The following is a 23,985-nucleotide window of genomic DNA, read 5'->3' as shown; positions in this document are numbered from 1 at the left end:
CAAGCAGAGACGGGAAGAGTTTACTTTTCAGCTCATATTTCACGGCAGGTCGTCGTAGCCGCTTCCACATAACTTCCACATAACTCTCTGTTGTATTAAAAAAAAAAAACAATCTGCAGAGTGCAAAGCTTTGGCTAACTTTCCTACATCAGTGAAGGGTGAGGAACAAACTGACTCATTGCATTCCTTTGTATTTTTATTTTACTAATGGACTCACACACGTAAAACGGTTACAGTATAAAGAACAAGTGACTGACGGGGCAGAAACAGATGGGAGTGCGTCTCAACGTCAACCAGTCAGAGAGACTGGAAGGAAGACACCTGTCTCTGGATACCAACAGATGATAGACGGCGTAGGGCATTTGCAGTGTGTTGTGTCAATTTGTGTGGCAGAGGAAGTGTTTTGCAAGAAACGTGTAGTGTTTCTTTACTCATAAAAGTTATATTCAAAAGAAATCCTTCATTTTGACTTGAATTAGTAAAAGACACATACTTGAAAGACTACGGCAGCAGGAAGTAACAAAAAATCTCACAGCACATACTGTACAGCTTAACTGAGAAGTATGAGAAGTCCAACCACATAGTGTACAAATCAATCACAAATTATTGCTTTGTACACTATGGGCTTTAGAGAAAGTCACTACTTGCTAATTTAGCAGTTAGCAAGCAGGTTACACAGCCACAAATGTTATGTTCAGGTGTTCTTCATAACCACATGAGCTATAAGCAGTTCTGCACAACAGCTAATACGTCAGCAACAACCCATCAACAATTTAACATGTCGGCTAAGTCTTCTTACGGTGCAGACAAATTTAACACGACTCTAAATCTACCATATTTTTTGGTTGAATCATTTTACCAGATACTGTTTCTCATTAGCTATTATGGCCTTAGATCTCTGTAAGAAGAACATGTAAGTCATTCGTTTCGACAGACACTAAACCAGATAAGTAAAATATGCCGTTACTAACAACAACCAGATTCACAGGCCTGGATATTTTTGACTCTCCATGTTTTCAAATATCTTAATGTTCAGCCTTACTGTCTGCTACTGCTAAAAATAGACCAGATTAGATGACCGGCCGCTTTGAATGAATGTTTATTTTAAGTGTGTATACATGTGGGGGTTCATTTTAATTGTCGAACCTGCGTGGCTCTCACTCATAGGCTAATTCGCTTGACGTCTTGGGAGAAGGTGAATTGTTCACAATTGAGCAGCACCTCATTGACAGAGAACACAATGTCCTGGAAGCCGTGGCTCAGTGTGGTGTGGCTACTGTCCAGTCACCTCTCTTGGCTCCGCTCACACAACAACACCGCCTGCCAGCTCTGGGTATACTTTCTCTTGGAAACTTGCGGGCTTGAATGTGTGAGGCGGCCATGAAACTTGAATCCGCGTGCAAATGTCTGAGACATCTCTTCTGTTCTTCCCCTGTCATCTCAGCTTTTCTGCTGGCATGTACGCACATTTGGCCGTGGCACTTCAGCAGACATTCAGGCTGTTTGTTTTCGCAGGGTTCTATAAATGTATTCGATTATGTTCGTGATTCAGATGCTGAAATGAGCGTGCACAATCGAACACAACGCTGTCTTTACAATTATATGTTGGGGACGCTGCACGTGCATTGATTTCTTTTGGTTCCTGGTCAGAAACTAAGTGCAAACCTTTTGAAATCATCTTTTAACAGATTTTCCGTCACATTAGCAGTTGAATGTCTGATACTATTTACAATTTTTTTGATTAATCTAGAAAGTAATATGTACATTTTCAAATGACTATCAAATAAATGTGATGCCTTTTAAGTATGAAAATTAAATCTGTGAATTTACAGGATGATTTTTTAAATGCCCTTCTGTTGTTATTTAACATGAAAGTGACCCTTTATATAAGGTTATCATATAAGATTATAAGTCAAAAAGTCATAGGACAAACTGTTAGCAATTAAAATTTTAATAGCGAGGTTTTCTTTTAGAATTTACAGGATGGAATGTAGGGTGAGTCAAAACGTTTTAGGAAAAATTAGGGAAAAAAATAGAAAATAAAATAATAACAACAATTCCATTAGATTTACAGTCTGACAGTTAAAGTCCAAGCACTTCTGCAAATAGTGTTTCCATCTAGGAACTCCTTATTTTATATTTCTTATTTTTGAAGAATTCTTGTCTTTGAAGTTTGCACGGAATTAATAATCATTTTCGCAAGTTTTTGTTCAACTGGTCTTTGCCATGATTTCGACACTGTCCATTTTTAACAGTTATGTGATAGTTGTGACAATTACTGTGTGTTAAAAGTCAGTACGATTTTTATTTATATTTCTCTGCTCTTTTATTATTTAAGAGACAAAGTAGTCTTATAAACAGCTGTGGCTCATTCGTCATTCATCAGCGTTGCTCATTACACAGAGTGGGAGCTGGTCCACATAAACGACAAGAGTCTAAGGATATTTTCAGTAACATTAAAATAACTTTTTCCAAAACAAGTGGTGAACAAAAGCAAACAAAGTTACAATTGTTTTAGGGATTTTTTTTGCCAGTAGATTGTACTAAATCCAACCTAATGTGCATTTTTTTCTTTATTTACATGAATATCTACCCCTTTGTAATACTGTAACTAAATCTAGATCTAAAATAGCATCAAAAGAAAATCTGTTTACAGTCAAATGATTGTCCAGCTTTTAGGTCTTTAACGCGGTCTGATGGAATTAAAAAAAAATAAAGTGTACTCACATACTTGAGGCTCTTCTACAGTAAATGTCAGTGTGGATAACACAAACGCCAAGAGAGGAATGGAAACAAGAGACAGTGAGAGGGCTCCAGCCTGTGTGTGAGGCATACCATCGGTGCATAGCAGATAAGGAGAGAATGTGTGCACTTATAATCATTGTGCTGCAGATACAGCACACAGTGAAGTGGTGTGTTTTACAACACCAACTGATAATGTGACCTTTTTTTAAACAAAAACAAAAAATATTTTATTGCAACAATTCAAATGATTTGCATTTGTATAGTGTATGTATTTGATATGTATGTTATATTAATGGATTTTTCCTGAACTTTCTGCTTAAATGTAAATGATATATTGGTATAAAATCTAACATCAAAAATGGTGTGAACTACATTTAGAGGTAATATTTGATTCCTCTTTGTAAGTATTCTTTTAAAGAAATTGAATACTTCAAAAAAGGAAATATTCTTTTCAGTAATGTAGTGCATATTACTGTCTGCCACGTGGGAGACTGTCGTTCAGTCTTGCACCTGAATGCGAACAATCACATCTTTTTCTTAAGAAGGTTGAACTAAACGAATGACTGTTCAAATTGTAAACAGAAGCGTGAACACATCAAACATTTCAGAATGAAACTTGGTACTTTCTTGAAACCATGATTTATACTGTGATTCACCACATGGCACACCCATGGGCCCCACGGTGGTTGTGGCCCCACTGTGGTAGGCATTCTTTGATTTCCTGCACGGAAAGTGGCAGACCTATTTACAAAAATATGTCTCCAGTGACATGAACCAGCATGGCCAGAGATGTATGGACATTTCTACTTCAGCTGAAAGAGTTCTGAGTCTTTGAAGCACTTTGTTGTTTGGAAGAAAAAGGGGAGAAAACATGTTTCACACAAGCCCTGCTTGCCAGATGTAGCTTATGATGCAAGAATAAAACAAAAGATTGGAGTCTAGTTCATTTGAAAAAAACAAACATGGTTTCAACATCCACACCAATTCAATTTAGGATGAACAATTGATGTTTTTGAACCAATGTACACAAGGAGGCTCGAATCAGTGAGCACATAGCTGTAGGCAAAAATCACTAACCACTATTCCACCGTGTGGCGTCTAATGTGCCGAAAAAAATCAATAAGAAGATTTAGGAAAATAATTGGCATTAACCAATTTTTTTGTACAATTCCAGATCGCTTTGTCAGTACAGTTCTTTCTAAAATATCCACTAGATGGCGGAAAAGGAGAACTATTGAGTTACCAGTGTACCCTAGTTAAGGTTTACAACTGGAGCTGACTGTCACTTTACAGCTGGTTTTCTTAACTCACTTCTCATAAATACCTCATATCATGTTTTGTTTTTTTGAAGTTGACGTCTTCTCTTTAAAGTGTCAACCATAAAAAAGCAAACCACACATGCGTGTGTAAGTCTTTTGGTGAGAATCTTCATCATATACTGCAGGGGATTAACAGCAAAGGAAGTGTAAAGTATGCACTTAATTCTGCCACTAAAAGAAACATTAGAGAAAAGTGAAAGGAAACCTGATTCAAGAATAATAAGACTTGGGAGCTGGTTGTCACTCACACAATGTCAGTGTTTATTGTGCTTCAGTTATTAGACCTGTATTTGAAATATGTGGCCTTTTTGATTTATTACCAATATGTTAAACACATCCCACCACCAAAAAAATGTAGGACATAAAAAGCAACATGTTAGCATTGAAAACACAAGCGTGTTGGAAAAACAGTTACTTGGAAAATACTTGGAAACCTATGCAGTGACCAGGTATATTTTATCTTACGCTGCAGTAAATGTATTTAGCCAGAAAAAAAAATGACACCCAAATCATAGAAACAAAATACATCATTCGTTAAAGTATGCACAGAAATTCTAACGAATTCATTCGTCACGAAAGACCATCACGTTTATATCACACAGAATTAATAATTTTCATGCATTTTTTTAAAAAATCCATATTTAAATTACAATCTGAAAAAAACAAAACAGCTTTTGATATTTTTTTGTCCAGACACAATTAAAATTGGAAAATTGTTACATCAACAGCTACAGCAACTACCAGTACACTACACCACTGTACCTGTAATGTCATTGTATGTTTTTTAAGACAATAATAAATGCTTCCTCTTATAATTCATGGGTATTTACCTGAAAGGCAGGTGAATCAGATGCTGTGCGTCTCCCCTTAGAGGAAAGAAAATCACGCAGCAACTTCCAGACATAGGAGGCAACCAAACACAGGCCGCTGGTGAGCCACATGTCCACGCCAGTGACAAATTTCTCCATGGCTTTTACTTTACACCTCATCCTTCTTCACTTCTCTATCTTTAACTACAAAGGACCTTTCATAAGAAAGGGCGAAGAGTCTCGAATAAACGGTTTAAGGAGATGACAGCTCCTTCCCTGGATACGAGGACTGCCCCAGCATGAATGCTACTCTATCGTCTGCAGCCGGTGCAGATTGACATAGCCTCCTCTCTCCTGCTGCTAGCACTGCTTGGACAAGCAAATTGCTCTTATGACAAAGGAGGGACAGGTGCCAGCATAGGGTGTCAGAAAGACATACCTTCTCTCACATGTCTTAGCACTTATCGTCACCTAAGATTGAGATTATTTTCCTACATTATTTTTTTTTCTTATAATACTCTACGTTAATGTACTGTTTGAACCAAGGTCTCCCGAGTCTACAGTTAATCTCCAATGACATTGAAAACTGAGAGAATTGTGAGGGAGGGGGGTAAAAGTCTCCTGTGTCAACACATACACTTGGATGCAGTGTAAATAAATAGCCTGCACTATTGAGTTACTGCTGCAAATGTCACAACAGCTATCATGGTGCTTACACCCTGCGGTCTCAGCACTGACAACCGCATATCAGCTTTTATTGTACATACAAACTTAATTAACTTCGATCACTAAATCAAGTTTATAAGCAAAAAAAATCTTCATTAGTATGTTTTATTTTTTGCAATTAATTAAAATAAAAGTAATTGGGAGTCCCATGGGCTTATTTTCACAGCTGTACTTTCTACATATTATGTAACCATTACTTTTGAATCCATACGGCCACAAGGTTGATGTTACATCATGTAGACTGTCACAGCTATGTGCAACAAGTGGGAATCTAACCAGTCTGTTACTCTAAATTCACGACTGGCACTGCCAAACACTGTAATGAGTTCCCTGGGCTCAAATTATTCAGTTGGCTGCCCCCGTGCTGCTCTTCAATTACATGCAATATTTCAATGTGCTTTTCTGTGGACTGCTAATGCGTCAAGTACAACGTGAAGCTAATTGAATGCCAGACAAAGTTATGTTTTACACAAACTACTTTGTCATGTTACATTTTACTGTCAATGACTAAAAAGTACATATGGAAAGGCTTTTATGGAGTTTTTAAGGTGAGCCCAGTGGTACTACATGTGCCTTACAACATTACACATAGTGTGTAAGGTTAAAACACACATTGATTTACTATTTAAAATAAATAAAAATCCAAATGAGGATTTTCTTCTTATGTATGAGCTCACCACTGCGGTCTTTTCGTATTTCAAACCAAATATAACGTCACTATTTACATCAAATGTTGCAACATTTGCCACACTAGTTGAAGAAGAGTTAATACCCTCTGCTGGTGATCTTGTAGACAGTCAGACATGTGATAACGCTTCGATATTTTATGCAAAGTATCTTCGTTGTAATTATTTTACTGTATGAATTCTTCTGATTCATTTCCCAGAAGCAGTTCATCGTTTTCACCTTCTCAAGTGGGGGAATAAAGCCAACTTGGTCGTGTTTCCTCTGTTGGCAAACCAACGAGGTTACTTCAACTTTGTCATTCTCCCTTTTACTTTTACACTTGGCCCCAGGCCCCCCTCTGTCTGAGTTCTTCTCAGTCTTTCCAGTCCGGGTGACGTCAGGTAATGTGTTTCTTTTGGCTGCATCACAGAGCTTGAGAGAATACAGCCTGGTGAATGACAATAAAATATGGTAAACGAAAAGCAGCAGGCACCACTTGAAAATATTATACACATTTTTAAATGTTATCGACATTACCATCCTCTAAATTTACTCAAAAATGCTGAATATTATAATAATGTTAGAGAGTTTTAACTTTTATAATAAAACATGTTTCTCATCCAACAATACTAGTAATTAACATTTACAAGAATATATTCAACCTTCTATTACATTGTAGAGCAGAAACATTTTATAAAAAGCCATAAGTGCCACCGTTGGCCCTCAAGCCAGATACTGGATACAGAGTATAATTTTAAGTTTCTGGTAAGATAAAAAACGTATGTACGTATACATACTATAAACACTAATGTATATTTTCTGATTAGATTTATCTTTGCTTTTCATGTAAAAAAAAAGGAAAATAAATAAATATGCGATGAAAGCTGTTGTGTCGGACGGTCTTCTCGATACGTAAACGCACCACGGGAGGTGCGTCAATCTTTATAAAATAAATTGTTCATTTTAAATGTATTTATGAATGTATTTGTGTTTGGGTAACTATAATATCAACATATAGCATTTAAAAAAAGAATTCGGTGTAATGTGAAAAAAAACGGCTGTGGAACTTGTTATGGTCACGTGATTTGTTCACGTGTAAGGTTTCGCGGGAAATAATCATGGCGGACCCCATGACTCTCACAGCAGTGGAGTGCGTGCAGTGTCCCGTCTGTTTTAAAAACTTTGGACCGGCTGAAATAAACGGACACCTGGACGAGTGTCTACTTATAGTCGGGGCGGTGGACAGCGATCAGTCCCCTTCTGTTGACAGCGGACCCCCGGAGAAGAAACAGAGGTTCAGACGAAACGGTGATGCAGAGGCTCCGCGCAGCCCATGTGTCAACAATACCACTGGCCCTACGATGTTTTCGCTATTTAACAATAATAAAAACAAATCACCACTAAATAATGGTTCACTTTCCAACAAGCAAGCAGCAGCAGCAGCCACAGCCACTAAGGTCAGTAAGGGGATTAAACGCGGTGTAGACCAGCTGGATGAAGCGGCCGAACCTGGACCTTCTGGAGAAGAGACCGTGAAGAATCCAACAGCTGTATCTGTTGGACAGAGGCCTGGTTTATCGCTGCGATCACTGCTGACTTTGGACAAACCTTTGGCCGAGATGCTGCGGCCAAACTCGCTGGACGAATACTTTGGTCAAAGTAAGGTCATAGGAGAGCAAACGCTTATCCGCTCACTTCTGGACACACAGGATATACCTTCACTTATCTTGTGGGGCCCTCCAGGATGTGGTAAGGTGAGACAGCAGCACAGATAGCTATTGTGTATGCTTTGGTTGTAGTAATAGTAGCCCAGTTAGCAAATAACGATAGAAAATTATATTTCCCATCAGTGAAGATTTCCCTGACGTTTCATATTTTTCTTAAAGGTACCACTGGACAGAAATTGAGTGAAAGTAGACACAGGGTACAGACAGGGTAAAGAAAACAGAACACAGGTACTGCAAATAGCACCCTTCGTGCTATCATTAATAATAATTCTGAATATTATTTTATTTTAAAATAATAAAATTGCTCTGCAGTACTCAAGATATTTCATACTGAACTATTTAACCAGCATTTATGGCTTTTTTTTATTATCATATGATGATGTGCTAGTTTATACATTAATAAAACAGCCTTCTGCTGACAGGCTGATGCTCAGAACCCAAAATAGAATTCTTAAATATGAGAGGCTGCCAGCAGGGATTGTTACAGAGCAGCTCACCATTCTTGGACTTCATCAACATGCCATCTTCATACTTACTCTATAACTACATCTCTCAGTTATCTGGCAGCTTTCAAGTGTAGGAATTAATTTAACAGTGTTGTTGGTCCATTGGATTTACACGAAACAAGAATAATAGGGTTTTCAAAGCAAATGATTGAAGTTATCCTTATTCTTCTAAAGGCAAATGCATGTCGAAGCTAAATGAGCATATGTTTTCTTTTTTAATTTTAATTTTCAGTTATAATTGTTTTTTTTGTTTGTTTTTTTTTCAATGCATCATGTGTTTCAGACCACCCTTGCTAACATCATTGCCAGCACCAGTAAAAAGAATGGCACTGCCCGATTTGTCAAGCTGTCCGCGACCAGCACATCGACAAACGAAGTCCGTGAGGTGATCAAACAGGCTCAGAATGAACTCCGACTGTGTAAGAGGAGGACCATCCTGTTCATTGATGAAATTCACCGCTTCAACAAATCCCAGCAGGTGAAGTACTCTGACAGTACACTAATAACATTGTACATTTATATTTAGGTCTACTGTTTGTCCATTGTCGACATAAAATCACAGACTTCCACATTGTTTACACAGTTTAAAAAAAATAGCAACATTAAAATAGATAAAAGATGTAAATACCCAGATTGGTCAGAACATATTCTGATGAATAGAATATATTTAGATTTTAATCTTTAAATTTGATCTCCCCTATGATGATGTTTGTCTACATTTCATGTAATCTGTTGTTTAATTGTGTCTGCAGGACACCTTCCTCCCCCATGTGGAGTGCGGGACAATAACACTGATTGGCGCGACCACTGAGAATCCATCGTTCCAGGTGAATGCTGCCCTGTTGAGCAGATGCAGGGTGCTGGTACTGCACAAGCTCTCTGTGGATTCGATGGGTGCCATCCTGGACAGAGCCTTGACTACACTAGGGATCAAAGTCCTGGAACGAGATCAGGAAAATTCCAAAAATCTAGACCAAACAGATGAACAAAAGTAAGCAGTCACTGATGTGCTGAACCCTTGATTTTACCTGTAAATGTATCTTGATTGTAAAATTGTAAAATGGCCTTGTTTCAGGACAAATGTTTACATTGAGCAGAAGGCCTTGGACACCATAGCCTACCTCTGTGACGGTGATGCACGAGCAGGCCTGAATAGTTTGCAGCTTGCCGTCCAGGCTCAAGTGAACTTGTGTCGATCCAGAATGCCATCACAGCACGGATCTCTCCAGAAAATAGTCGTTAAGGAGGATCATGTCAAGGAAGGTCTCCAGAGGTCTCACATTCTCTATGACAAAGCCGGTAAGCCCGATACAGACATTGTTTCAGTTTGTCACAGTCATTCTGTACAGTAATCCAGATGGTAAATAAATAGAAACCAACAAAGTTCTATATGTTTTCTATTCAACATATATAAACACAAGTAAGGATTATTTTTAATTAAAGTCATGTTTGACACTAACAGAGATCTTTTTTATGACACGCATTAAATGATAAATAAAAAGTTATATAGCTTAGAATTATAACAGTGTTTGTAGCTAATTGTAGCCATGGATGTGCACGTGTGTGCGTTTCCGTATGCATGTGCACACACGGACTGTCCAGTTACATAACACAGCTGTCCCAAGAGATTAAGATTTGCTGTTCCCCGGTCCAAAGGGCGATGAAAAAAACCCTTAAGCTTGACTAATGGGCTTTCACTACAGTTTCACATAACAAACTCTTTTTTTTCTTTACTAACTCCATCATTGTGGAATAAGGTCATCTATGTGGAATGTTTGTTTTAGAAAAATGTGTTCTGCACTGACACCTGATAAAGATTCTGTTTTGATTTGGGTTTTTTTTCATCCATGTGTCTGCGTTCCCCAAAGGTGAGGAGCATTATAACTGTATCTCAGCATTGCATAAGTCAATGAGAGGCTCACATGTGAACGCTTCTCTGTACTGGCTGGGCCGTATGCTGGAGGGCGGGGAGGATCCACTCTATGTGGCTCGCAGACTGGTCCGTTTTGCCAGTGAGGATATAGGTACAGTGTGTGTAATGGCTCTATCATACATTTTTTAAATTCATTTCCTTCATTTATCCAGTATGATGAACCAAAATGAACTGAGAAAACCAATTGCTGCAGTTTTGTTACTTAGAATTTCTGACCATTCTTGCTGCTATAACAGTGAATTGAGGGTTAGTTATCATTTTAAATGATAGTTTATTTGTTTTTTTGTTTTGTAATTTATGCAGAATGCCTTTTGTCTTCCTCAGGCTTATCTGATCCAGCTGCTCTTCCTCAGGCTGTGTCTGCCTTCCAAGCCTGTCACTTCATTGGGATGCCTGAATGTGAGGTAATGACCCACGTTGGCCAACTCATGTTGCTATAAAGCAGTATTGAAATGCCATGATCTTTCTAAGTCATCTACACATCTGCTGTTCACCAGGTGATCCTGGCTCAGTGTGTGGTGTACATGGCTCAAGCGCCAAAGTCCGTGGAAATCTACAAGGCCTATAATAATGTTAAAGCCTGTTTAAGGAACCACAAAGGACCCCTGCCCTCTGTTCCGCTGCACCTCCGCAACGCCCCCACACAGTTGATGAAGCAGTTGGGTTATGCTAAAGGTTACAAATATAATCCAGCTTTCAGTGGCCCTGTGGAGCAGGAGTACTTACCCGAGGAGCTGCGGGATGTGGACTTCTTTACATGGTCACCTCCAGAGTCTTAAGTGTCCAATGACATGCTTTACAATTCACAATATTTTACCCTTCTTTGAAAATAAACAGTTGTGGTTCATTTTCTTTATCATAGACCAAAATACAAATTCACAACAGGGCAATAATATTGCAGTTGTTTATATTCTGTCACAATTAAAAGTTTAAAAAGATTGTTCTGGATTACGACAATTTACAGTAACTTTCTGTTTAGCATGTATTGCCAATGCATTAAAAAGTGGACGGTTTGCTCTAAACACAGGATAAATAATTTCTTCATTAAAAAAGTTTATACTAGTCCTGTTTGTACAATGTCCTGTTTAGGACAAGGTCTTTTTTCAAAGATTTTGATACTTTAAAATTTAAATAAAATAAATTAAACAGTTCACTGACAAAACTGGGGCAAAGACTAAGTTACAGTTCAAGTCAAAAGACTTAATCAAATAACACGGGTCTGTAAAAAAATTACATTTTCTAAATGTGTATAATGTGTGTGTTCAATGAAATGAAATGAAATGTAGTTCTATCATTTTATACATACTTTATTGTTCAGTAATACCTTCAGTGTTTGGCCATGACCTGCAGAGAGTGGATACATTTAACATTTGTGCAGGTCAAAGATGCTGCATTCTCTTCAGTTTTTGGTTTTCTCCTCACCTCGTTGATCCAGGGGATGAAAGAGGCAACACGGGTAAAGACTGTGGGCTTTTGGGGGGTATTACACCCACGTCCATCCACAAAACTAGTTACTCCTTCAATGTACCATTTTCCATCTCTGCCTTTACAGTTCAGAGGACCGCCTGAGTCGCCCTAGAAAATGATGACCTTTACAGCATTAGATCATTATATTTTGGGTATTTTCTTTAGCATATTGCTTCCAGGTCTATCCTTACATGGCACGCTGACTTGCTGTCTCCTCCTGCACACACCATCGTTGTCTTGGCTGAGCTGCCCCACCAGTCATTTTGTTCGCAGATACTGTGCTCCACCACAGGAAGTAGGGCCTGCTGCAGTTTGGTTACCTGTGGGCCTCCAGCTGAAAGAAATATTAGATATGTTTTTGTTGGTTTGACCCAGCAAATGCTGCAGTTAAAAGACTTGACTTGCTGCATGTCTTACTGTAGAGACGTCCCCAGCCTGTCACATAACAGGGCTGGTTGTGGGCAAGAACAGAACCATGTCGGGGCAGACAAGCAGTCTGGACCTTATCATTGATAATGGCATTTTTTTCCAGTTGAACCAGTGCAATGTCATTCCTATGTAACAAAATCAAAAAAGATTCAAGACATTTGAAATATTGTGTCTCCTTTATAAAGGTTGTTTGCTTCTTTTTTTTTTACAAAACATAAGTAATTATTGACAACTCCAATAACTCAAGTAAATCTAGGAATTTAGATCACTATTGACACGTACCCACATGACACACAGTTTCTGTTCCATTTGTGGTGAATGAACATTTCTTTCACCCTGATGGACTGTTCAGGTCCCTCTTCCTTGTTCATGTCATGTTCAGCCAGAACCACCCTGTATGTGTGGAATCTGGAATTTCAGAAAGAAAGAAATGTGAAATGTAGTTTCAAAAAGGTTATCACAACATAACCCTCAAACAATGTGGAACATTTTTAAGAAAACCACATACAGTTGCAGACTTTAAACTTTCTATATGACAAAAAAATGTCCTCACGTCAGGCAGTGTGCAGCAGTGAGGAGCCAGTTGGGAGCAATTAGTGTTGCACCACAAGTAGGGAAAAAAGACTCCAGAGAGGCCTACAGGTCAATAGAAATTGAAGTCCCTGATCATTTAATGAAAAGATTGATGTCAAAAAAACATTATTAAACACAATTATGTTCACTGGACTCACCTGCCATGGCCAACTGTAGGGACGAGCTTCCTCTCCATTAACAACACGTCTGAGGCTGGGATAGTAGGTGGGAACGCCACACCCAGACACTATGATGCAGTATGACACGCAAACATATCAAAATGATTATATATATATATATATACTCTGTGTCTAACATGAACCCACCAGTTGTGACTGCTAGCAGTAGAGCAAATACCAGTTCCATTTCCAAGTCCAAATCAGATGGAAACTACACTGCTATTTATCGGCAATAGTCCAAACAAGGCCTGGGAAGGTTGCACGCACACACCAGGTGTCAGTTTTGCTGCAACTAAAAAAAAAAAAGAAGGTGTTATTATTCAAAAATAATCCTTCAAGCAGCAAATGCACAGTACATAAGGGAACTCGAAACAAAGACTCTAGAGATTCTTTAAATATATTTATTAATTATATAAATATTATAGAATTGCCCAGTGAAGCTTTGTTTTTGACTACTACAGCTCATCTACCAGGACCTTTAAAATAAAGAATGAACATTAAAGGGTTTAAGTTTGTTTTCACTAACTATTTAATTCTCCACCGTGTTCATTATGTAAATATATGTGAAATATTTTTAAAATGTGCACTATTAACAGTACCACTGCTAAATTTACATTTTTCAATTTAAATATTTATATTTTTTACATAAAATACAAATTTTAAAAAACGAATTGATTAATTAATAAATTGAAAAAATAATGGTTAGACTAGTCACCAGCTGTCTTTTATACCCATCTAATGTTTTTATATGTTTTTATTTAAATTCAATTAACAGTATATTTTCCTTTTCGCCACATGTGTCGCTGTGAAAATTGTTTGCTCTCCACTTCCGTTCAACAGAAGAAGAGATCTTAAAATTAAATATGGCGGCGCCCGGTGTATCACTCATGAGTCTCAGAGGGCTCACGAAAGTCCTCAAATCGGTTTATTTTAGAGGAAAACACGTTAACAATTTAAGTAGAGAAATGCGATGGTATTCAACGAAATTCGGGAGGGTTGAGCCGGAGGAATCGTATTTGAAGAATAAAAAGTGTGAGTAAAGGTTAGCTCTGTAAGCTAACATGCTAAAAGATGACATGCATCCCAGTAATGTACATCCTCAAGGACATCCATCCTGAAATGATTTAAAAAGACAGAAAGCTGAAGTATTTAATTATAAAGTGAATCACAGCAAATTTATATTTTAAACATCACCGAAGAGACGTTTTTTTATAACCAGGACTGCTGATGGTAAAAATAAAAACGAGAACATTGATCAGTAAATTCACTGTTCTGATGCAAACCAAAATCAACAACCTTTCCCTATGGTTGTGTATAAAATGTTATTTAACTTAACTAACTTAACAACGTCTCCGCAGTTGTAGCACATCTGAGTTGTTTTTTTCCTGTTTAGACTACAACCGAGATCTTCTGAAAGAGTTTCCAGAACCCAAACATTTGCTGCATAAGACCTTGTCTCAGGCACTGGGAAAAAATGATATTTCCCAGTTCATCCAGTACACCAACTGTGAGCATAATGGCGTTAAGGTATGAACAAAACTTACAGTGCTTTAGAAGTGTTTAAAAAATATACAAAATGTTTCACTGGTATGTTTGTGTTGTTTTTGTAGAAAGCTACTGTTAAACTGTTTTGGCCCTGTGAGATTGAAGAGGTGGGATATGACACAAAGAAGCTCAAAGCAGAGCAATTTGCTGCAGCTGCTGCATGCCTCAAGCTCAGAGTAAGGTTTTGCTCTGGATGGAATATCTCAATATTTTAATTGCTGTATTGATTAACTTCCTCTCTGACTAGCATTCCCTTTTTGTGCACAGGAAATGGGTTTGATTAGTTCAAACAATCAGGTTGTCAGGAGAAGAGCTGACCAGGGTAGAGGAAGACTACGATCAACTTTTTATGATGAGCACGAGGACGGTTCTTGGACAAATCACGTGGCTGGGGCCAGAGCTGATGTTCAGACACAGCAGCTCCTAACCTCTGAAGTGGACTCGCATGTTGCTGAGGCTGTCGCCCTCTTTCCACATCCCAAATCCTTGTTAGATAGAGTCATCCAGCTGGCCACATCCTCTTCCAAAACCAGGGTTATTAGCTATTATTTAAATTTGAATACATATAAAATAACACATTTGGCTTTGGATGTTTTTATGCTCGTTTTAATATGTGTCTTATCTCTTGAGGAGTAATAGCTGGGTTACATACAAGAAACAGCTTTGGGCTTAAATGTACTTGTCGTTACAGGAGCTACTAAGTATTAGGACATCAGGAAACAGGGTGAAGAGGTGTGATCTGACTCTTTGCTGGCCTGAGGAAATGATCTTCACAGCTGAAGCATCAAGCAGACGAGTGGCAGAGAAGCGAGCCGCAGCTCTTGCTTGCATGAAACTGAAGGTGAGATGGAAAATTGACCTCTAGTTTCACACACTTTAGACCTGATTAAACATAACTAAAATGTATCATCTGCTATAGGAGCTGCAACTCCTTGATAAAAACAATAATCCTTTGACACACGCTGAGTACCACAAGGAGAAAGTGAGGGAGGCTGGAGAGAGGGAGAAACGGCCCATTCCTCTAGAAATACCCAAAAACTTGGAGAGTCAAATAAAGCAGTATCTCGCAAAGGTGAGAAGAAGTACTTGATGTTAATGTTAAAAGCTTGAGCTGAAGTGCTTATTCAGGTATTAAAAAAATGTGTTTTATTTGAAATCTAAACCAAATCTTTCAAACAGTATCCAGTGGCAACAGAAGTAAAGAAGCTCTGGGAGGAAGAAGAAGAAAAAGCACAGAGGGCACTGAACCAGGAACTTGAGGATGAGGAGGACGCTTTGACAGACGCCATCACTGGCCGACCATATAGACCTTTATCAAAAAAGGATGCTGAACAGCTCAACGTTTACCTGCAAGAGGAATGGGAGAGGGCCAATCCCCAGATCAGTTTGGAGCTTCCAGTCGATGGCCACCGTCAGCGAGTAGTCTCCATTATACAGTCGTCTAGGGTGGTAGTAATCGCTGGAGAAACGGGATGCGGCAAAACTACTCGGATTCCCCGATTTCTGCTGGAGGACTCTGTTAGAAGGGGACAAGGAGCCGAATGCAACATCCTGGTGACCCAGCCACGTAGGATCAGTGCCGTGTCTGTGGCTCATCGTGTTGCTCATGAGATGGGCCCAACTCTGAAAAACTGTGTGGGATATCAGGTAAAAATGGCTTTAATGGTTCATTCAGTCCCATTGAGTGCTTTCATAGCACCATCTCTGAGAGGGATAGTAAGCTATTAGCTGTAAGGAAACCAAGAACTTTTGCATTTTCTTTATTTCCGTTATTGTTTTTATTTTAACTAAAGAAATGTCTCTTCTCGGAGCATAGGTGAGACTAGAGAGCCGGCCCCCAGAACACAGTGGTGGAGCTTTACTCTTCCTCACTGTCGGAGTTCTCCTGAAGAAACTACAGTCCAATCCATCCCTGCTAGGAATCAGCCACGTTGTGGTGGACGAGGTCCATGAGAGAGACATCAACACTGACCTGCTGCTGGCTTTACTGCGCTCCAGCCTTAAGGAGAATCCCCACCTTCGAGTGGTGCTCATGAGCGCTACTGGAGAAAACGAGAGGCTGGCTAAGTACTTCGGAGGCTGTCCAATCGTTAAAGTTCCTGGGTTTATGTATTCTGTTAAAGACAAGTACCTGGAAGATGTGCTGAGAGAGATGGGACGTCCACAGCCAAAGATGGAGGAGAATAATAAGGTTTTTGTTTTGTTTTTTCAAAAACTTTTTTGGTTCAATATTTTAATATGATGTTGTGACGAGTCAATTGATATTTTATTCTTCAGGGAGGCGTAGATGAGGTTAGACCTGATCTAGATTTGGTTGCAGACGTCATCGCGTACGTTGATCAACAAGGGCAGCCTGGTGACTAACACTTTTTTTTTCTTTATTGAAATAACTTGTTTTAAGGTAATGGTTTTCATTTTACATCTTAACACTATTTTTTTTCCTTTTCCCTGTCCTCCAGGTGCTATCCTGTGTTTCCTTCCTGGATGGCAGGAAATCCGAACAGTTGAAGAAAAACTTAAAGAGAAACCTCAGTTTTTGAGAGGCTCACAGATGATCCTGCCATGTAAAAGCACTGAAAAAATATTCTTTGACAATGTATTTTCAGTCATCAAAATTAACCGAAATATTTTCTTCTGTTTCTTTTTAGTGCATTCCAGTTTATCAGTGGCTGACCAGCAGACTGTATTCCAGCGCCCTCAAGTGGGCCAAAGAAAGATTGTGCTCTCCACTAATATTGCTGAGACCTCCATCACCATAGATGACGTTGTCCATGTGGTTGATGCAGGAACTCACAAAGAACATAGTTATGACCCGCGGACAAAGGTTAATTGTCAGCGACCTTAAATCACATTGTTGTTTGATGAAGTTCTGTGAATAACATTCATATTGAATTTCTGTCTTTTCTAGGTCTCCTGTCTGGACACAGTTTGGATATCTCGCGCCAACGTCACTCAGAGAAAAGGGAGAGCAGGACGATGTCAGGCAGGACAGTCTTATCATCTGTTTCCAAGGAAGCAGTTGGAGTCCATGCCTCAGTTTTCAATTCCTGAGATCCTCCGCACCCCACTGGAGAGTTTAGTAATGCAGGCCAAAATCCACAGTCCTGACTGCAAGGTAATGACCAGCAAAAAAATCTTTCATGCAACATATGTTGTTGAATTCTAACATTTAAAACTGCTTGTTTTGGTGTTTATTTGTTGAGGCTGAAGATTTTCTATCCCAAGTATTGGAGAGTCCAGAACTTACAGCTATACAGGATGCTGTCCGAAATCTACAAGACATTGGTGAGAGACCAGCATTTAGTAATTTAAAAAAAAATGTTTTCACCATTCCATCATCATTACATCGCTTGATAAAATTGAAATCATTTTGTTTGTTTAAATTTGGCAGGTGTTCTTGACAAGACAGAAACCCTAACGCCTTTAGGGGAGCGTGTTTCCTGCATTGCATGTGACCCTCGGCTGGGCAAAATACTGGTGCTTAGCGCCCTCTTCAGGTGTGTTCTACCCATGTTGTCCATAGTGGCCTGTCTAACCAGAGACCCCTTCTACAACAGCCTGGTGAACAGATCACGCGTGAAACAAGTGAGTATTAAAACCTGTTGATGTTTTTGCATCGTTTTATCTGCAACATTGTCACATGTTATATGTTGACCTGACTGGTTGTCCCTCAATGGTCTTTTCTTTGTCTCGCCAAGGCCAAAAATGCTTTAAATGGTTCCAGCTACAGTGATTATTTGGCCTTCAGCAGAGCAGTTTTAGGCTGGAGGAAAGTACAACAGGACTCCAGAGAACACAGAGACAACTATCTGGAAGACTTTACTTTGTCCAGGAACAGCCTTCGCTTCATCAACGGTTAGTTTGAAGACCTAGCTTCTGATGAAAACAGACTAGCTTCAGTCTTCTTACTTTGTTCGATTACTTCTATGAGACCTATGCATTAGGTGTCAATAAAAAGCTAAATCTAAAGCAGTATTTTATTTTTAAGGCAGTGTATTATTGTGTATTATTACACTGGAATAAAATGTTAGTTTTGCTAATAAATTAACATAGTTAGTCAAATAGTTAGTCAAAACTTGGTCATTATGTATCTGACCTATTCCAACCCTGGCTCATGGACAGGATCCAGCCCATACAGTAAAGTATATTAGGATATTCTAATGTTTTCAGTACTTCAAATAGTAACAGAAACAGTAGTGCCACAGCTGCCTCTCACACTGTTGGTTTTTCTCTCTTGATGCCACAGGTCTGATTAATCAGTTTAGCGACAACCTGAAAGAGGCTGAGCTGGTGCGTCACAGCAACGACTGCATGCAACAGGTTTCTGTCTTCAATCAACACAGCAACGAGGATGAGCTTCTCAAAGCCGTGCTGTTGGCTGGACTTTATCCAAACCTCATTAAGGTATGTGGAACATGGCTTTACACATTATTGCAGTAGGTACTTAGTGATGACCTTCTCTTATTTCTATTTTTACATCACTCATGGATGGATATTTACATTCTGTTGTCCTTAAGGTAAAGAAAGGGTTGGTGAAAAACGGACGTTTCCGGCCCAACACTGTAAATTTCCGCACAGTCAATGGACCAGTGCTGCTTCACCAGACGTCAGTCAACAGGTGTGAGCTGGTGAAACCCTGTATATGTAATAATACCCTCCTGTATGTGTATACAAATGTTGATTCTATTTCTTTTTACAGAGGGAAATCCAGCTTTCCGAGTCGCTGGCTGACCTTTTTTAGTGCAGTCAAGTCAAATGACACTGTTTTTGTCAGAGATTCTTCTGTGGTTCACCCTCTCGCCCTGTTGCTGCTCACAGATAGTGACATCAGAGAGACAGGTAAATGATTGCAATAGTGCAATACCTACTGCCCCCTGCTGTTGAGATTTTGGCTGAACAGTACAAACATGTTGCAATCTCACATGCCTTTATTATGTAAGTCATTAAAGTTAAGTCTGTTCTAAGAGCTTACAAATCCAAAATGTAATTATTTTCTCATGCTTCAGTTTGTCAAGACAGAGTTGAAGTGACATTTCCCGGCCGCTCTCTGGTGCATTGTGAGCTGTCGACCGACTCGTGGGAACTGCTCTGGGAACTCCGTACATCCATTCAGGCCATGCTGCATCGAAACCTCAGCAATCCAGACAACACCATCGCACACTCAAGTCAAGATGGACAGCTCATCTCCTTACTCGTTGAACTGCTCAACAATACAGACTCAAACCCACTCGCTCAGTACAATGACAGTGACACCGAGGTAGACTGAACACTGGAACTCAGTCATTAAGTTTCCAGAACGGTTGGTCTTACAAGGCACTTTGACCAGGGTTAACATTTCAGATGTTGTCTTTGTGTCAGTAATGAACTGAGTTGAACAAGATCCAGTTTTATTTTGGATTTAAAATATTGTTTGTTGATTATTTAATTCCTGTAAGGCAGAAAGAAGATTTTACTCTTACTTAACATGTCAAGACAGGACAGATGACTGATCAGGTCATTTTAATTACCATTAAAGTTAATATTTATTGGTAATAAATTTGTACTTTTCTCTGAATCAGTGTTGCTAATGTTTAGCTTAGCTATTTTGTTACATCACGGTGTTTAAGAAAGATTCTTCATGAAACGTCTGTGAAAGCTTGACAGGCGGGTCAGTAGTTCCTCCATGACATCCCGAGATATCAAGGTACAAACCCTGAAATGATAGAATAATAATAATCTAAGTCATTACTTTTTTTAAAAAAAGTAAAAAATAATTTAGTTAGGCTGTTGTTTTTCACCTGATGTGGTGGCTTCCTGCTGCCTGTCCGTACTCTGAACCGGGACAGGCGTACACGCCAGTCTCTTCCAGTAGTCGGTAACAGTAGAATGTGTCTGGCTCCAAGTTTTCTTCCTTGAACAACAACAGATGTCACATTAACGCTGCTGTACAATGTATGCCTGCTGGTGTTTGTTGAGTTTTACAACCTTTGCTTTCTGAACAGCTTTGGTTGGGAGGTCAATTTTGGGAAATAGAAATGCTCCTCCATTGACTGGATGATGGGAAACACAAGGCAAACTGTTGAAAACCGCAGAGGCTCTCTTGACATTATCAGTCACCGTATCTCTAATTGCTCGGATCTCCTGCAAACGAGCAGTGAACATGTACGTCAGTGTGCGTAGGCTAATAAGGCTACTGCTGTAAACTGGAGAGTGCGTCTCTGTACTCACTGCTTCATAAAGAGAGTATGAGGGATCTCCAGGTTGTGGAGGGTTGGTCATTAAATCCATGGCAATCTGACCCAGTACAGGGGCACAGCTGTCTTTTGAAAACAATTTGTAAATGTAGTCTTTAAGGGACGGGTCCAGATTTACCAGCTCCACATATCCACAACGTAGACCACACCTGAAGGAATTTAGAAAAAAAAGTCTAGGACTTTTGAGATTGGCATTATCTCCTGCGGAAGGTCTTGTGTCAACGTATGTGTCACTCACCACACTACTGTATGTTTAATAACTGTCTGTACATGCTGATAGTGAGAAAATGCTGAAACGCTTGGGAGGAATTCCAAATGTTGCACTGTAGCATTGCTAATGCTAATCAGGTACTGGCTTTGACTGCTGTTGTAGCTATAATCTATTCTACTGTGGTTACTCACCGCTATGAAAAATATGGTTACTAAAGGAGGACACGGGTGAAAATAGACACAAAATACTATACTACATTTCCATACATTATAATTTGCAATATGATAATGAATGACAGTAGAGTAGGTTCTGTGTGTTGAACATTGTTGTAATCATTGGTGAAAATCTCGTACTACATAGTAGTAAATCAACTGATGCAGGAACTTACTCTCCTATGAAACCTTTGGACACTGAGTGAAAAGAGGCCAGTTCCACTGTGTCTGAAAAAGGAGGTCCCATCTCTGACAGGACTTTTCTGTAGGAGTAAAACGTACTGTTTCCCGTATAAATGGAATCCTGGTAAACCTACGGGAGGGAAAAGAGATGTAATTAATAAGAGTAAGTCAAGAGTCGGATGCCTCGTGCTGCTTTGTCTCATGTGCGCAATCCTGAAGAATTAAGAATTTAAAGAATTTTTTTTTTTTGAGGAATTTTTTTTAAAGACTTTATTCTTACCTCATCAGCTAGCAGGATGAGCCTCTTCTCATAAACAAACTGGATCACCTCTTGCATTGATTTCTTGCTTTGAACCTGACCTGTAAGTTGATTAAAAACATAGCCATAGGTAACCATGTGTATTATTATATATGCATTAAAAAAACAACCCAGTTTTTATCACCCACCTACTGGATTTCCGGGGTTGATGATGTACACAGCCCGGGGGTTACACACTCCTTTAGCAGATGCCAAAGCTCGGTGAAGCTCCTGGACATGAAGCTCCCAGCCATTTTCCTCATCCAGATAATAAGGCACCAGAATGGCCCCCAGTAGATTCATGGATAAAATAGAAGTGCTGTAGCATGGAACTGGAGTTAGAATCCCTGTTCCAGGTGATGCAAGTCTGTTAACAAGGATCTTCAAGATGTTCTAGTGAAGGCAGAGAGAGACAGTGGATAAACATAGGATTGGTTTGAAGAACAAAGAGATTGAGCGTTCATATTTCAGCCGTTACCTCCAGAGCCCACTGTGAGCCTGGCGTCAGGTATATGTTCTCTGGATTGGATGCTGCGCCCTTGTCTCGCCATGTTATAAACTGGGAGATTCTGTGAATAACTTCTGGTATACCTCTTGTAGGAGTGTACGAACCTGAAAAGAAAACAAACAACAACAACACAGGTCAGATCAGCTTATTATTATTTAATTATGTATATTATCTTCCACCTAGGCCCATGCCAGTAATGTTATGTGCATGTAGCATGTGCATTATAGTATTGTGAAGCATTATAAAATAAACTAAGTTAGATGAACATGGCACCTCCAGGGCTGTACTTTTATATGCTTATGCAAATAACATTAAATCATGTTTTAAATATCAATATTTTTGTTATAAGTATATCTCATAAATAAATATTTTTAACATACTAACACAGAGATACTGTCAAAATAAATATCATCACTAACAGTAACAACAACAACAATAATAATAATAATCAGTTGTCAAGATGGTATTCATTTTTTGTGCCTTAAATTATATTTCATTATATTGTATGATTATAAATTCAGAAAACAATGCTGTATTCCTGTTTATAGGCACCCTACTATTTAGCCATTCATACACTTCTGTTAAATTGTGTAACATGTTTTAAAAAAAGTTGTCCTAAAACATTGTCTAGTATCATGTATTGTTTTCCCTTTATTGATATAGTTTTCATTTTAATCAACACCTCCGATGTCATTATAATCAATCTAAGAAAAATATATATAATTTAAACAATATAAATAAGATATAAAATCCCTACCCACGCTGCCTCCAGCACATTCCTCAAGCAGTGCCTGGGCTCTCTGCTTAACATCTGCAGGCAGCTTGTTGCTCTTGATCAGCTGAGGATAAAGACATGCTGCAAAAACCTTTAAAACACATCACACCGCAAACATTTAGCAAAAAAAAAAAACTTTAGTAATTTTGTATCTTAAATCTCATTTATTAAGGGTCAAAGATCACCTGTCTGACAAAAGTCAAAGGCTTTATGCCTGCGCTGTGCAGGTTACCAGAAGATACATCTATGACGGTTTTAAAAGGCTTTTCCAGGCCCTGCAGCAAATTAATTTCTCATATGATGACACATAAAATGACTGTTTCTGTTATCCATACCATTTAGGTTCAACTTTCTTTAAAAAAAACCTTTGTACCTGTTTGAGTTCCTTCCTGATCTGGTATGCTCGTCCTCCTAGTGCTGCATATTCTAAGTGCTTTAAGCTCCGTCCATATGGTGTATTTTGCAACACAGACATTTTTTCCTCTCTATTTCTGCAGACCCAACAAATCAGCTGTTATGACCTTGGCTGTGTCCAGCAGGACTGTACCTGATGAACTATTTCCCAGGTAGTGACTTATTTGGTTTACAATGTGCATGGGTGATAGGTGCTCTATTAACAAGCTTTTGTTAAATTTTGATTTTTAATCATCCCCTTCTCCCTCCCTCTCTCACTAACACAAATACACACACACACACATTTGCATACACAGTGTGCATTTTGTTCTGACTAAAACTCAGTTTCAACTGAAACATGAATCAAACTGTGCAGGAATCGTTTGCAATCACATGGTGGGGAGATTCCGCACTATTAAGAAATATCTCTATTTTTATTTTTGAATAATTCAGGTAAAGAGAAAGACGTTTTTCATATGTTTGTATCGGAGACAAACAGACAAATACAGGTTATTCACACACCATGCGCCTTTTTGTCTCTGTAAAAG

The 23,985-nt window shown here is 38.9% G+C and overlaps 4 protein-coding genes across 6 annotated transcripts; 2 read left to right on the top strand and 2 right to left on the bottom strand.

The window, feature by feature from the left end:
* Window positions 1-7,349: 7,349 nt before the first annotated feature.
* Window positions 7,350-11,569, top strand: wrnip1 (WRN helicase interacting protein 1). Of its 2 annotated transcripts, XM_008334287.3 has the most exons (7): window positions 7,351-8,019; window positions 8,782-8,976; window positions 9,251-9,489; window positions 9,574-9,797; window positions 10,367-10,522; window positions 10,756-10,835; window positions 10,929-11,569. In XM_008334287.3, exons 1-7 carry the CDS (start codon window positions 7,384-7,386, stop codon window positions 11,208-11,210), a joined length of 1,812 nt encoding a protein of 603 aa, XP_008332509.1. In that variant the 5' UTR covers window positions 7,351-7,383; the 3' UTR covers window positions 11,211-11,569. The 2 variants fall into 2 exon arrangements, with proteins under 2 accessions (XP_008332510.1, XP_008332509.1); XM_008334288.3 differs by lacking the exon at window positions 10,367-10,522 and having other exon boundaries at window positions 7,350-8,019.
* A 151-nt stretch (window positions 11,570-11,720) lies between these two features.
* Window positions 11,721-13,374, bottom strand: LOC103396268 (chymotrypsin-like elastase family member 3B). Its single transcript, XM_008334286.3, has 8 exons — window positions 13,227-13,374; window positions 13,059-13,147; window positions 12,881-12,963; window positions 12,610-12,735; window positions 12,316-12,452; window positions 12,090-12,232; window positions 11,854-12,006; window positions 11,721-11,775 (listed from the first exon to the last, which is right to left on the bottom strand). Exons 1-8 carry the CDS (start codon window positions 13,264-13,266, stop codon window positions 11,758-11,760), a joined length of 789 nt encoding a protein of 262 aa, XP_008332508.1. The 5' UTR covers window positions 13,267-13,374; the 3' UTR covers window positions 11,721-11,757.
* Window positions 13,375-13,924: 550 nt separating this feature from the next.
* On the top strand, window positions 13,925-20,160 carry dhx30 (DEAH (Asp-Glu-Ala-His) box helicase 30). Its single transcript, XM_008334284.3, has 19 exons — window positions 13,925-14,111; window positions 14,473-14,606; window positions 14,690-14,800; window positions 14,892-15,158; window positions 15,316-15,465; window positions 15,544-15,696; window positions 15,804-16,271; window positions 16,441-16,815; window positions 16,902-16,980; window positions 17,084-17,188; window positions 17,273-17,448; window positions 17,533-17,739; window positions 17,828-17,909; window positions 18,016-18,209; window positions 18,323-18,479; window positions 18,871-19,028; window positions 19,142-19,242; window positions 19,324-19,463; window positions 19,631-20,160. The coding sequence occupies exons 1-19, from the start codon at window positions 13,943-13,945 to the stop codon at window positions 19,888-19,890; spliced, it is 3,486 nt and encodes a 1,161-aa protein (XP_008332506.2). The 5' UTR covers window positions 13,925-13,942; the 3' UTR covers window positions 19,891-20,160.
* On the bottom strand, window positions 19,995-23,618 carry LOC103396266 (alanine aminotransferase 2). Of its 2 annotated transcripts, none has more exons than XM_025066382.1 (11): window positions 23,418-23,618; window positions 23,230-23,319; window positions 23,027-23,135; window positions 22,240-22,373; window positions 21,911-22,154; window positions 21,744-21,823; window positions 21,457-21,593; window positions 20,832-21,006; window positions 20,589-20,744; window positions 20,402-20,510; window positions 19,995-20,316 (listed from the first exon to the last, which is right to left on the bottom strand). In XM_025066382.1, exons 1-11 carry the CDS (start codon window positions 23,517-23,519, stop codon window positions 20,303-20,305), a joined length of 1,350 nt encoding a protein of 449 aa, XP_024922150.1. In that variant the 5' UTR covers window positions 23,520-23,618; the 3' UTR covers window positions 19,995-20,302. The 2 variants fall into 2 exon arrangements, with proteins under 2 accessions (XP_024922150.1, XP_008332507.1); XM_008334285.3 differs by having other exon boundaries at window positions 20,402-20,514; window positions 23,418-23,613.
* Window positions 23,619-23,985: the final 367 nt, after the last annotated feature.

Source organism: Cynoglossus semilaevis, chromosome 20, assembly GCF_000523025.1.
Source record: "Cynoglossus semilaevis isolate Cse_v1.0 chromosome 20, Cse_v1.0, whole genome shotgun sequence".
NCBI classification, from domain to species: domain Eukaryota; kingdom Metazoa; phylum Chordata; class Actinopteri; order Pleuronectiformes; family Cynoglossidae; genus Cynoglossus; species Cynoglossus semilaevis.
Note: the sequence above shows the minus strand (reverse complement) of the source record. Positions and strands in the feature narration are given on the sequence as shown.

Coding starts and splice junctions, on each gene's coding strand:
- wrnip1 (XM_008334287.3), top strand. CDS start 7,384: ATGGCGGACCCCATGACTCTCACAGCAGTGGAGTGCGTGCAGTGTCCC. Junction 8,020..8,781: donor GCCCTCCAGGATGTGGTAAG/GTGAGACAGCAG, acceptor CATGTGTTTCAG/ACCACCCTTGCTAACATCAT. Junction 10,836..10,928: donor TTGGGATGCCTGAATGTGAG/GTAATGACCCAC, acceptor GCTGTTCACCAG/GTGATCCTGGCTCAGTGTGT.
- LOC103396268 (XM_008334286.3), bottom strand. CDS start 13,266: ATGGAACTGGTATTTGCTCTACTGCTAGCAGTCACAACTG. Junction 12,964..13,058: donor CCTACAGTTGGCCATGGCAG/GTGAGTCCAGTG, acceptor ATTGACCTGTAG/GCCTCTCTGGAGTCTTTTTT. Junction 12,736..12,880: donor ACTGCTGCACACTGCCTGAC/GTGAGGACATTT, acceptor CTGAAATTCCAG/ATTCCACACATACAGGGTGG.
- dhx30 (XM_008334284.3), top strand. CDS start 13,943: ATGGCGGCGCCCGGTGTATCACTCATGAGTCTCAGAGGGCTCACGAAA. Junction 15,159..15,315: donor CATCCTCTTCCAAAACCAGG/GTTATTAGCTAT, acceptor TTGTCGTTACAG/GAGCTACTAAGTATTAGGAC. Junction 16,272..16,440: donor AAAACTGTGTGGGATATCAG/GTAAAAATGGCT, acceptor CTCGGAGCATAG/GTGAGACTAGAGAGCCGGCC.
- LOC103396266 (XM_008334285.3), bottom strand. CDS start 23,519: ATGTCTGTGTTGCAAAATACACCATATGGACGGAGCTTAAAGCACTTA. Junction 22,374..23,026: donor ATGTGCTGGAGGCAGCGTGG/GTAGGGATTTTA, acceptor TTTTCTTTTCAG/GTTCGTACACTCCTACAAGA. Junction 21,824..21,910: donor CAACCCCGGAAATCCAGTAG/GTGGGTGATAAA, acceptor ATCAACTTACAG/GTCAGGTTCAAAGCAAGAAA.